General features: G+C 42.1%; 1 protein-coding gene and 1 long non-coding RNA gene across 3 annotated transcripts; one reads left to right on the top strand and one right to left on the bottom strand.

The window, feature by feature from the left end:
- Positions 1-4967: 4967 nt before the first annotated feature.
- Positions 4968-10400, bottom strand: LOC103630926 (uncharacterized). The gene is made up of 4 exons (XR_002262999.2): positions 10292-10400; positions 9937-10167; positions 6320-6448; positions 4968-5414 (listed from the first exon to the last, which is right to left on the bottom strand). It is a non-coding gene; the product is annotated as an uncharacterized lncRNA (long non-coding RNA).
- Positions 10401-10465: 65 nt separating this feature from the next.
- On the top strand, positions 10466-12061 carry LOC100282513 (40S ribosomal protein S29-like). Of its 2 annotated transcripts, NM_001159462.2 has the most exons (3): positions 10609-10712; positions 11117-11216; positions 11837-12061. In NM_001159462.2, exons 1-3 carry the CDS (start codon positions 10651-10653, stop codon positions 11843-11845), a joined length of 171 nt encoding a protein of 56 aa, NP_001152934.1. In that variant the 5' UTR covers positions 10609-10650; the 3' UTR covers positions 11846-12061. The 2 variants fall into 2 exon arrangements, with proteins under 2 accessions (XP_020394559.1, NP_001152934.1); XM_020538970.2 differs by lacking the exon at positions 11837-12061 and having other exon boundaries at positions 10466-10712; positions 11056-11338.
- The last annotated feature ends 1713 nt before the right edge of the window (positions 12062-13774 follow it).

Below are 13774 nucleotides of genomic sequence, written 5' to 3'. Positions count from 1 at the left end.
TCCTTTGCCATGAGGCACTTGTGGCTGACGTTGGGGAAGAGAAGACCCTTGGTGATGGCGATGTTTGCGGCGTCCTCGTCGGAGGAGGAGTCGGTGGAGCTCTCGTCGGAGTCCCACTCCCGGCAAACATGGGCATCGCCCCCCTTCTTCTTGTAGTACCTCTTCTTCTCCTTTCTTCTCCCCTTCTTGTCGTCGCCCTTGTTACTGTCACTAGATAATGGACATTTTGCAATAAAATGACCGGGCTTACCACATTTGTAGCAAACTTTGTTGGAGCGAGGCTTGTAATCTTTCCCCCTCCTTTGCTTGAGGATTTGGCGGAAGCTCTTGATGATGAGTGTCATTTCCTCGTTGTCGAGCTTGGAGGCGTCGATGGGTGTTCTACTCGATGTAGACTCCTCCTTCTTATCCTTCGTCGCCTTAAATGCGACCGGTTGTGCTTCGGACGTGGAAGGGCCATCAAGCTCGTTGATCTTCTTTGAGCCTTTGATCATCAATTCAAAGCTCACAAAATTCCTAATTACCTCCTTGGGAGACATTAGTGTATATTTAGGATTTCCTCGAATTAATTGAACTTGCGTAGGGTTAAGAAAAAACGAGGGATCTTAGAATAACCTTGACCATTTCATGGTCATCCCATTTCTTGCTCCCGAGGTTGCGCACTTGGTTCACCAAGGTTTTGAGCCGGTTGTACATGTCTTGTGGATCCTCCCCTTGGCGAAGTCGGAAGCGACCGAGCTCCCCCTCAATCGTTTCCCGCTTGGTGATTTTGGTCACCTCGTCTCCTTCGTGTGCGGTCTTTAGTGTGTCCCAAATCTCCTTGGCACCTTTCAACCCTTGCACCTTATTATACTCCTCTCGACTTAGAGAGGCGAGGAGTATAGTTGAGGCTTGGGAGTTGAAGTGTTGGATTTGGGCCACTTCGTCCTCATCATAATCTCCATCCCCTACGGATGGTACCTGTACACCAAACTCAACAACATCTCATATACTTTTGTGGAGTGAGGTTAGGTGAAATCGCATCAAATCACTCCACCTAGCATAATCTTCACCATCAAATGTTGGTGGTTTGCCTAATGGGACGGAAAGTAAAGGTGTATGTTTAGAAATGCGAGGGTAGCGTAGGGGGATCTTACTAAACTTCTTGCGCTCATGGCGCTTAGAAGTTACGGATGGCGTGTCGGAGCCGGAGGTGGATGGCGATGAGGTGTCGGTCTCGTAGTAGACTACTTTCCTCATCTTCTTCTTCTTGTCACCACTCCGACGCGACTTGTGTGAAGGGGATTCCTTTTCCTTCCCCTTGATGTGGGACTCTCCCGATGGAGCTTTCCCGTGGCTTGTAGCGGGCTTCTCGCCGGTCACCATCTCCTTCTTGGCGTGATCTCCCAACATTACTTCGAGCGGTTAGGCTCTAATGAAGCACCGGGCTTTGATACCAATTAAAAGTCGCCTAGAGGGGGGGTGAATAGGGCGAATCTGAAATTTACAAACTTAATCACAACTTCAAGCCGGGTTAGCGTTAGAAATATAAACGAGTCCGAGAGAGGGCGTGAAAACAAATCGCAAGCGAATAAAGAGTGTGACACAAAGATTTGTTTTACCGAGGTTCGGTTTTTGCAAACCTACTCCCCGTTGAGGTGGTCACAAAGACCGAGTCTCTTTCAACCCTTTTCCCTCTCTCAAACGGTCACTTAGACCGAGTGAGCTTCTCTTCTCAATCAATCGGAACACAAAGTTCCCGCAAGGACCACCACACAATTGGTGTCTCTTGCCTCGATTACAAATGAGATGATCGCAAGAAAGAATGAGAGAAAAAAGCAATCCAAGCGCAAGAGCTCAAATGAACACAACAAATCACTCTCTCTAATCACTAAAGCTTTGTGTGGAGTTGGGAGAGGATTTGATCTCTTTGGTGTGTCTTGTATTGAATGCTAGCTCTTGTAATGTAGTTGGAAGGTGGAAAACTTGGATGACTTGAATGTGGGGTGGTTGGGGTATTTATAGCCCCAACCACCAAACTTGACCGTTGGTGAAGGCTGCAATCGACGGGTGTCCGGTGCGCCAGCCACGTCACCAGGCCGTTAGGTTCCGACCGTTGGAGCTCTGTCTTGTGGGCCCGCCTGGCTGTCCGGTGGTGCACCGGACAGGCCCTGTAGGCTGTCCAGTGTGCCACCCGCGCGTGTTCTGCTCCTCTGCGCGCGCAGGCGTGCATTTAATGCGTTGCAGTCGACCGTTGCGCGCGAAGTAGTCGTTGCTCCGCTGTCACACCGGACAGTCCGGTGTGCACCGGACATTGTCCGGTGACTCACCGGACAGTCCGGTGAATTATAGCGGAGCAGATTCCAGAAGCTGGCGAGTTTAGAGTCGCTCTCCCTTGGGGCACCGGACACTGTCCGGTGGTGCACCAGACAGTCCGGTGAATTATAGCGAAGCGTCTCTGAGAATTCCCGAAGGTGTGGAGTTCAGCTTGGAGTCCCCTGGTGCACCGGACCCTATCCGGTGGCACACTGGACAGTCCGGTGCGCCAGACCAGGGAGCACTTCGGTTATCCCTTGTTCTTTTTGTTGAACCCTTTTCTTGGTCTTTTTATTGGCTTTTTGTGAACTTTTGGCACCTGTATAACTTATAGACTAGAGCAAACTAGTTAGTCTAATTATTTGTGTTGAGCAATTCAACCACCAAAATTATTTAAGAAATAGGTGTAAGCCTAATTCCCTTTCAATGTCCCCTTTGAGTTTCTACCACTTCGTCCTCGCAATTTTGGCTTGTTTAACCCTATGAGCACTGAACCAAAAACAGAAGTCCGCCACCACAAGATTATGTTGGGGTACAACACTCTCTCCAGGTATCACCTTACAATCCAAACAAGTTTGTTTATCTTCTCTCCTTGTGAGCACGAAGTCGATCTGGCTCGAACGATGGCCACTACTAGTCACCAAATGAGAATATCTCTTTTCTGAAGAAAGTGTTGGCTATCACTAGGTTGTAGTGATAGCCAACACTCTCTTAGCTTACTTGTAAGGGACCCTACGTTCTAACTATCTACACATATCCTAGTCGGCTCAACTAGCTTCCTTACCCTTCACACCCGTTGAGACATGCGAAGACCCTTGCACATTTGTCACTACACCCAAACGCCAATGTAGCACACCACTAAGGAAGCGACGACCCGATCCTTGCTCAATTGACACCGTATCCATATCACGACACGGCATACCACTAATGGGGTGGCGTCCCGGTCCTTGCCCATTTAACACCATACCCGGGTTCCGATATGGCGCGTCGCTAAGAGGGTTACGTCCCAACGGTTTTCTATTTGATTTCATCTCCATTTTTGAGTGGCTAAGCTTTTATAGCTGGCTCACCACGCCTAACCACGCCTAACGCAAACCCTCTGACTTAGGACCAGGCTATGCTGCACCAACAAATGCTAAGACAACATATACGGAGTTGAACATGCTCCCTTGTGCATAATTGATGTAAATATTATGCGCTTCGTCATTACTTCCCAACGCGTGTATCCGCTGTAACTATGGCACAAGCAACAAGAGTAATCTGACTTGAAATAAAAACACATGAAATCCCAAGTTCTCATCAGATGTATACACGCATTGACGCATACACGAAAGACAGAAGGCTTCTCGACGTCGTCCGTCCAAATAATAACCAAACGGCGGCCAAGATGAAAGGCATGCCGCAGATGTTCAAGTGAGCATCTGATTCCATTGATGTTGACATTCAACAGTTTTAATAGGTGACATGGACATCTGACCAAACAATTGGAGACCTTTGGTAAGCAACCCCTCTCCCTTTTTCCTTCTCATAACAGTGACAGCAATTCAGTCCAATACCATCTACTGAATAGACACTTCTCCTAACTGATCAAGTACTAATACAATGCAGCAACCATACATGCAACAGATGCTTCAACTGGTCCTGTCATACACATTACAGAAACATATCTCACTAGTTGAAGAGTTAGCCTGTTCAACCACTACGACGGTCAACCCGTTTCAAAAAGGACAACTAGGAAATAGAACTAGGATGTTTCCTAACTATATACAGCAGGGGCACAAACAAATATAGATTGTAAGGCAACCTGTTAGATTTAAAGCCAAGAGAACCACAGAGCTTAGGATGATTATTGATCGCAATAATGATCGTGCATGCACCAACTACCAAGAGACATGACAATGGCAGCACACAGTGGTGCATCCATTGCTTCTTAGTACTCAAGAAAAATGCCACAAAACCACGTGCTCGCCTTAGGCGTCTAGGCGGTGGTCCAGCGTCTTATCTCGCCTTACCGCCTTAAGAACCACATGCTTATCACAAAGTGCCCTAGTTGGCCTTGGAGCTCAGACAGTTCCTGAAGTACAATGGATTTACAAATACATTTATGCTTATGTGGAATGTTCAATTTTAAATCATGGAGCTAGATAATATCTAAGGGAAAACTTAATTAGTTTCTAAAGCTTACACAAGTAGACAGCTTCCATGAGGATGACATGCAGACCTAAATTTTCTCCTAGACATGAGTTCTTTTGAGATCACAAAAAGCTTCCATGCAAAGAAGCTGTCCTTGCTTACTGTCCCCGTCCCAGGTCTCCCTGCTAGCTAGATAGCTGTAGTGCTGTTTTGTAGCAGTATTTTTTATCATGGATGGGTTCATTTATGCTTGTTACTGGCCGTCGTAGGGGGGCCTCCTTATCTGTATCTTAGGGTCCTATTAGACCTTTTTCTCCTTCTTAATATATATTCGCACAGTTCTCTTGTGCTTTCGAGAAAAAAAGCTTACATGCTAATTTAAAATTCTGCATATAGAAGTGCACAATCACGACCTGTCAGAGGATGTTGAGTCAAGTGTTACATCACAAAACCTAATGTCAAATGACACATACCTAGACTTTCATGTTTTTTAGTGGATAAGCTTAAGTACATCACTCACCAGTCACCAAAGCCAAAGATATTCGAAGTTGAATATTTTTTCTGGATGTCCATATCAAAGCAATAATAATGCCTTCAAATCTCCTATGGTGCACAGGGATTTACACCTGTCGTGATAACTATCTAAGGAAGCTTTGGGTTATTGAAATATACTAACTGAAGGTAAAAAGGAAAAGAACAAGGGCTTCTCAAATGAATTATATCGCACTGAAGCTTAAAAAGTGCCAGGATACTACACAACTGTCTGTCTTGATCTGATTGAAGCATCATGAAAAGAAACTCATCACTTGAATACAAACAACTAAGTCCTTGATGAACTTCCACTTTCACCAGTGCTGAAATCCAGTACTTCAAGTGATTGAAAAGGTGTTCTCCAAACTTCAACAAATGTGCAACTTGGGCGCAATTCTAAAATGGCTTGAACATCTAGGTACGAGTCACATGAGAAACACCAAACTGAAAGATCACTGCAAAACATAATATACACAATACTAAGTAATCAATCATATGGTTTGCACAAGCTGCACAATCTGACAAAGAATCAATTAAAGCATGGCTAGAAACATAAGAGAAAATTTTCAGTACACATCGACAAGTTCAGCAACTCCGTAGAAGAATAATATAGTATAATCTAAGATAGTATGGGGTTTTGTTACACACTCTTTAGCCGTGGGTGCTTAGATGTGTTGGTTTTGTGGACATCTATGGTTTTCAGTTTGCCTGTTACTCAAACTACTTTGTAATGTAGTAGTGTTTTGGTAATGAAATTTGGATTTTCCATTGTGGAAAAAAAAAGAGCAGCCGCATTTTTTTGTGTATTTTTGCGTAATAATTTTTGTGAACTAGTCACCGTACAGAGTTTAAAAATTCATGTTTGTGATAAAAAATGCAGATGTAGCAACTTCAGAAATTTGTTTTTATGTTCTTTCTAGTAACAAGGATTAATTATTTCACTGTTCAATGGCTCAACAGCAAGTGAATCGATTGATCATGCATTCAATGAGTGATCGCTTGAAACAATGAATCCTAGCACCACAAAAGGCTGCATTTGAATTGCAATGGCTTTTCAAAAGCATAGAGATAGAAGCCACAGACCATTGAGGTTAGTGGTCCAGTGGTCACTGGTCTGATCAGCAGCCCACCTGTTGAGCCAATGTAGTCATGCAGGTGATACTGAGATAATATTATTTCTCACAAGAAATCATATATGTAGGGATACACACTAGAGAATTTATTCTGACTTAGTGGTAGGTAAAGGCTGAGATCATGCATAGTCATGAAGCTGGGATGATACAATGTTATGTGGAATTAAGGAATACTATTTATTTTCAACAAAAATAACAATTAATCAAAGCAAGCTCAACCAAATTACCTGAAGCTCAAAGCAAGACAGTGACCAGTTTCTTCTTCATGATGGCACAACATATGTTTGTTGATAAAACGACTGCACATCACATCTTTGCATATCAAGCATAATCAGTTTTCAGCAGGGTCATGACATCTGCATGAAAAAAAATACCCTCATGAGAAAAATCACATTAATACTAAGTACATTGTACTCAACGTTTATAAATCTGTGGTGCCACTAGGGGCTCATGCACTCAATCTGGACTGCATGAGCCAACTTTCAGCACACGAAAATGTTGACACCACATGCTACTGCCTTTATGCGGCAATTCATCTCAATGGAATTAGTGCCATGATCACAGGAGTCAGGGTCAATGGATCATTCATAGCCCAAGAAAGTCATTCCAAATTATGGGTCACGGTTGAGTAGGGCCAGATTTTTGCTTGGCTAGGGCTCTGCTGATACAGGGACATATCATAGATTGAATAGGTCGTATTGAGGAACAGGGGAGGGGGAGATGATGGAGGTTTGTCATTGCTGGGAAGTGGGCGGCAGCCGGCATTGAAGATGATTTCCTGCCACTGGAGGACAGAACCATGCAGCATGGGGAGCAGCAGCAGACAACGAAAAATTAAGCAAATCTCCAATAAAAATGAGAGAGGATCTTGAAAGAAGAAGAAAGGGAGAGAAGGCGGCTGCATGAACTAGTCCTCAGACTAGAAGAGGGTTACCCTAGGGCATCCTAATGTGGGTAGCATGCAGGGATGGGCAAGCATACGCCAACCCATTTTTTTCCTTTACTTCTTATTTTGTTGCCTTTATTACTTCGTATTGATCTTCTATAACTAGCTTGTTCATCGACCTCGATTAACTAGGGTCACATGTTCCAAACAACCATCCGACCCACACTTTTAGACATCGGCAACCAGCGCCCCTCGATCCTGACTCGCAAGTAACAACCCATGACCAGATTTTTCTGGTGGCTGTGGTTAGTGAACAAGTATACAAGTAGTTGATATACAATGAAGCCCGGGAGATGTCAACATCATGTTTGACAGGCTTTCGAGTGTACACTTAACACACATTTTGAGGGAAACAATACAAGTTTATATGTTTTTTAGAAATCAAGACACTGTGCCCAAATGTGATACATTTTACACATGCCATCCATGCACACACAACATAAAACTTTTACATTATTGTGATGAGTGAGCCATGGATCAGTGCATCACCATCTGAGATCTCACTTGTCACTAGATGTTTCAGCACTTCAAATAAGAAACATATTTTTTTAGAAAAGCAATATACCGTGCCCAAATGGGATACATTTTACACATGCCATCCATGCACACACAACGTACAACTTTTACATTATTGCGATGAGTGAACCATGGATCACAGGATCAGTGCATCACCATCTCAGATCTCACTAGTCACTAGGTGTTTCAGCACTTCAAGTAAGGAACATATTTTTTTTAGAAAAGCAAAATGTCCAAATGGGATACGTTTTACACATGCCATCCATGCACAAACAACATACAAACTTTTTCATTATCGTGATGAGTGAACCATGGATCAATGCATCACCATCTCAGATCTCACTAGTCAATAGATGTTTCGGCACTTGAAATAAGGAACAAGTCTTCAGGCAGATGCCAGTTCAACCAAATTATTGTGTTAATGAAAAAATATGTATCTCAAAAATCAATGAACCTAATACCCTAACCATCTCCAAACAATTGGAGCATTGGTGGTGTATCAAAGAAATTTTTTTCAAGGGCCATAACACATGGCTCATTATGAGACAATGCAGCGCATACAGTGCAAAATAATGGAAGAAAACAAATTCTTCAACCAGAACTCAAATAAAGGAATGAAAAATTCTTGAACTGAAGCTCATGTTAATCAATTCCAATCAATATTAAAATGCTACATTTTAAATTCAAGAATAGATGAACAATTATATCTACATCTTACATATAGAGTATAACAATATTTTCACTCACCATTGGCTTGCCAGATACGCTCGAAAGGTTAGGTGCACTTACATTGCACCCTACTGGTATGCAAGTTATGGCAAGAAATCTTACGGCAAAATGTGTAGGGGTTGGGGCCATGGAGTGGGGTGGGGTGTGTGTGTGTGGGGGTGAGGGGGGCAGAGAAGAAGAATATGAACCCTCTTCAGCAACCTCTTGACAGGTTTATTGGTTCTCAACCAAGACTTAGTTATTAATATGAACTCAAACTGACCATTAGTGAGCAAGGCAATTAATCAGCAGAAGGATAACCTAAAGCAAAGTCGCCATCACCAATCCCTTAGGTTATCTCCAGCAGCTTACCCATCCCCATATCCATACTCCGCTCTGCGAACAGTGCAGTCTATGGTGCAAAGCAGTGTTTTTTGGGTTACCATATAGGTGAACTGCTGAAGACGGTCTTAGTGACACAAAGTGCATTCTCATGAATGGAGCAAGTAATGCAGATTCCCTCACTGAAAGCATTGCAAGAGAAGAATATGAACCCTCTTCAGCAACCTCTTGACAGGTTTATTGGTTCTCAACCAAGACTTAGTTATTAATATGAACTCAAACTGACCATTAGTGAGCAAGGCAATTAATCAGCAGAAGGATAACCTAAAGCAAAGTCGCCATCACCAATCCCTTAGGTTATCTCCAGCAGCTTACCCATCCCATATCCATACTCCGCTCTGCAAACAGTGCAGTCTATGGTGCAAAGCAGTGTTTTTTGTGTTACCATATAGGTGAACTGCTGAAGACGGTCTTAGTGACACAAAGTGCATTCTCATGAATAGAGCAAGTAATGCAGATTCCCTCGCTGAAAGCATTGCAAGAGAAGAATATGAACCCTCTTCAGCAACCTCTTGACAGGTTTATTGGTTCTCAATCAAGACTTAGTTATTAATATCAACTCAAACTGACCATTAGTGAGCAAGGCAATTAATCAGCAGAAGGATAACCTAAAGCAAAGTCGCCATCACCAATCCCTTAGGTTATCTCCAGCAACTTACCCATCCCCATATCCATACTCCGCTCTGCGAACAGTGCAGTCTATGGTGCAAAGCAGTGTTTTTTGGGTTACCATATAGGTGAACTGCTGAAAACGGTCTTAGTGACACAAAGTGCATTCCCATGAATGGAGCAAGTAATGCAGATTCTCTCACTGAAAGCATTGCAAGAGCTATGCAGAGGCTAAGCTATCCTGCTATCAATCTTGCAATTCGCAGAGCAATGCAATGAACACCAGTCCGAGCAGTGCACAGTTAATGGCTCGCCCCAGGTAGATCAACATCCAATCCCAGTGAATCACTGATCAACCCAATCGTGAAGACCTAAATTACCTAATGATTTTTATGAACATAACTGAACTACAATTTGTATCAGTTGATAACATAATACTTTTGGTTGAACCAAAGAAACAATCGATAGATTCTGAACATGCAATTGTGTGGCCACAACATTTTCAGTGACAATCCACAATCAGTAATCACCTTGTCAGCAACTAAAAAAACTTTGTTCTTCTACATGTTAAACTGATCATCTCAGTGTTGTTCCGGAAAATTGAACTGCGGGGAATTCCAAAGAATCTACAGAGAATTCGAGCAGGAAGGAGGTGCCCCGAACCTGGAGCACGGAGAGTCGGGCGGAGGCACGCGAGCAAGGTCATCAGCAATTCAGCACCAGCGGGCGGCATGGTGCCGAGGTGCGGGCAGCTGGTCCGCGCCTCTACCCACCCCGCCGCCGCGCCGTAAAGGTCACCCAAATCCAGTTTTCCGTCGGCCACCTCGACCCCGTCCTCATGTTGTTGGCTCCTTGGCTCCTCCCGTCGGCGCCGTCCTCCTCCCTCTCCTTCCCCTGGCAGAAACGCACGGACGCGACCGAGCGGATGTTAAAGAGAGAGAAAAAAGCAGCTACAACCTGGAGTGTGAGGTGTGCAGCGCTACGCGGAACGTTCGCACCATTTGGGACCACAACGTACCCTCACCGGCGACGGAGGACATCGTCGGAGACGAGGTGGAGGCGGTCGAAGGCAACAGCCAACAGGAGACGAATCAGAATCAACCAACGGAGCCGTCGAGCCTGGGGAGTGGGGAGAGACTTGGACTAAACCGCAGACACATATGGCCCATGTGGCCCAGAAGGTTCATTTCAGCCCAATTACAGGACTATGGAACTACGGGCCATTTGGCCCAATCGGGTCTGCTCCTGGCTTAGGGTTTCGCTCGCTGCGTCAGCTATATATTCCGCTTCTCCCAACGGCGCCGCTACTCAGTGCTCACCGAACTCCATCTATCTCTTCCCCACGAACGCTTGCGGCGGCGGCGGAATTAGGAGGCGATGGGGCACTCCAACGTCTGGAACTCGCACCCCAAGAACTACGGGCCCGGATCCCGCGTCTGGTACGTGTGTTCCATTTACCGGCACATATTTTTTTTGATGCGTTTAATCGAATTTATAGATGTAGGAGTTTCTTTTTATTTTTTGCTCTGTGTGGATTTAGGTTCCTCCGTCGATCGGTGATAGTTATGGACTAGATTTTGGATCGATGTGATTCGAGTTTGTGTAGTGTATTCGAGGGTTCCTTAGTTACGTTAATTGATTATTGCGGTTTACTATAGCCAATTTTATGGATCGTTTGCCCAGGTTACAGACAGTTTGATTCTGGACTTGTCTGTGTTCATTGTTGTCATGTATGGCACACAAGTATAAGTTCCAACAATTCAGCTAAGCACTATTATTTAGTCTGCAGTGGTATGCTCCTTATTGTGGCGTTGTACTTAGCGGAACTTGTTCACTTTGACAGCCGTGTCTGTGCGAACCCTCATGGACTGATCAGGAAGTACGGGCTGATGTGCTGCAGGCAGTGCTTCCGCAGCAATGCCAAGGACATTGGCTTCATCAAGGTATGCAATATAAGCTTCAAACTCCTGTGTGAATGATGCTTAGCATCATTAATGCTTTATGATTTTGTATTGGATATTTAGTCTGAAAAGTTGCTATCAAAAAACACGACAAGAAAAAAGTGAAAGACCGATAAATCCATTAGTTAATATTTGTGAAATAGCTCCATTTAGACACTATTCTGCTTTTAGTTAGCCTCCATCGTAAACATGGAAAAGGCTCCAAGATTCTATGATGTAAAGTGTCTGATACTTATCTGTTGTTTTATCATCTTTAATTCTTTAATGAATTAGTTACTGCCAGCTTTTAGGCGACATCTTGCAGTTTAGGGCATTCCTATGTATTTAGACTGTTTCTTTGGCACTTTGTTCCCTTTCTTGCAAGTGCAGCTGTGGTATTTTGTTGAAACATGCCCTACACTTTGCTGGTAGTCTTTTTTTATTCAAAGAATGAATTGTGGTTACATGTTTTTCATGTTGACATGAAAACATTAATGTATGGCTATGGCACATAAAGTGCCTACAATTATTTTGCTGCCCATGGCAATATTTTTGAAATTTCTCCAATTTGGTTGACTTACTATTGCTCTTTAACCAATGCAATGCCTATATTTTTGTTGCAGTACCGCTGAAATCAGGTGGGAATGGACCATGTGGTAGAGGCGAGGCTGTAGTTTTATTTCCAGTAATTTAGATGTTTTGTTCAGAAGTCTGCTAGTAAAGACTGCTACGTTTATGATGAAGAACTTAGCCATGTTGGTCATATTGATCATGAGTTACCTATGTTGAGCTTAAACTATCTTGTGTCCAACCATCGCTGGGTAGTATGATTACTGTAATGTAGGGTGGTTAAGGTCGCAAACTAATACTTATATTGCATGTGTCGAAGATCCATTCCAATTGTACTTCTAGCGCACTATTTGTGAAATGTTGCTGGGCCTGTACGGCATTGACATTAGGTATCACACCAAAGGATTAATCTGTTCCATTGAACAATCCTGCCCTGCATTGTTATCCGATGGATGCTGAATAGGAGTCGGTCTTCTAGACATTCGAATTGTAGGCCAAATTTAATATTTTACAATAAATATATCTTAAAACAAGTATGCATAGAATTTGTGCTAATTTTTTGTTATGTTGTCGAGTATGTTGTAAAAAACAATAATATACTACCTACAAATATATGAACATTTTTTAAAAAAAACTTTGGCCACTTGTCTAGTTCAAAGATATTTATTGAAAAATGTAAAATTTTAAATCAAGCACAAACTACCTTAAGTGATAAAATAATAAGATGTGTAAACAAATCATAAAATAAATAATAACTCATTATTTTCTAAATAAGATGAGTGGTCAAAGTTTTTTTAAAAAAGTCAACTGTCATTATTATTATTAATAGGAAAGTATTTTTTATGTATTATTTGTTCCCTAAAAATAAGAGATGAAAAGCATTTAAATCCACATCTGCATTCGAATTTTATATCTATGATTTAAGAATATATGACAAATTTGTTGTTTGATTTTTTATGAATCTTAAGTGTAATGCTAAAAAATACATATTTATATTTGTATAGTAGATTATGTATCATATTTATTTGTAATCTAAAAGGAAAATAAAAAAATAATATTTGAACAAGTGTCGGGATTCATTCCTAGTTCCAGCATTCTTACTGAATGTTTTGAATGTCACTTTTAGATAAGAAGTTCGATGAACCTTCAATTTAGTTTTAAGCATACTTAAGACATTTACATGTGGTATATTTGACCTTTTCATGGCGACTATCATCTCACATACCGTAGTAATCTTGTGTGTGCATATCTGTTTTGTCATCGTTGGTGATCTAGTTAGGACATTGTTATTGTTGAGGATGACCTTTTAAAAAAAATGTGACCTACATCCTTTGTGCTCATCGCGCATACCAGTTTTGCCATGAGTGAGTTTTCCACAAATGAGCATTGTCCACCATTTCTTTTCATATTCATTCAAAAATATTCTAGTACTTTAATTATACCGACGGATCTTATTATGTGCTAAATACATGACGACTTTAGAATAATTGCTCGTTCGAATCACTTACCAGTTTTCAAATAACCGGCGAATCACATTAACTCGAAGTCACCAAAGAAACTCAAGGGTTGTCGTTGTGAGAGTTGCCGAACAGGGATGTAAAAGTTCCATTTGCTCGCGAACAAGATCTAGATGTCATCTAGAGTGGGGTGAATAGAAGAATAAAAAATAACACTTAAAAACTAGAAATTCTTACTCTACTCGATGACTAGATCATAGTGGAACGAAAGACATTTCAAGTAGGTCGCAGCGGAATTGAAATTCCTGTCTCAAAATACCCTGCACTTCAAAGACAACTTGTATCATAGATGTAATACTCAAAATTGTATACAAGGAGTATATAGAGGTCTTCTCATTTTGTGTGCCATATTTGCATCATAAAAAAAAGCATACATATAATTAAGAGTGATTAATTAAAACAAATGATATTAAAATAAAATAAAGTGCATCTTGTTGGAGTTTTGTAAGTTTGTGCATTAAATAAAATAATAAG

The sequence above is a fragment of the Zea mays genome, chromosome 6 (assembly GCF_902167145.1).
Source record: "Zea mays cultivar B73 chromosome 6, Zm-B73-REFERENCE-NAM-5.0, whole genome shotgun sequence".
NCBI lineage: Eukaryota > Viridiplantae > Streptophyta > Magnoliopsida > Poales > Poaceae > Zea > Zea mays.
Note: the sequence above shows the minus strand (reverse complement) of the source record. Positions and strands in the feature narration are given on the sequence as shown.

Excerpts from the sequence above, each read along its gene's own strand:
- LOC100282513 (XM_020538970.2), top strand. The coding sequence starts at position 10,481 with ATGGAACTACGGGCCATTTGGCCCAATCGGGTCTGCTCCTGGCTTAGG. Across the intron at positions 10,713-11,055 it reads GGGCCCGGATCCCGCGTCTG|TCTGCAGTGGTATGCTCCTT; the intron begins GTACGTGTGTTC and ends ACTATTATTTAG.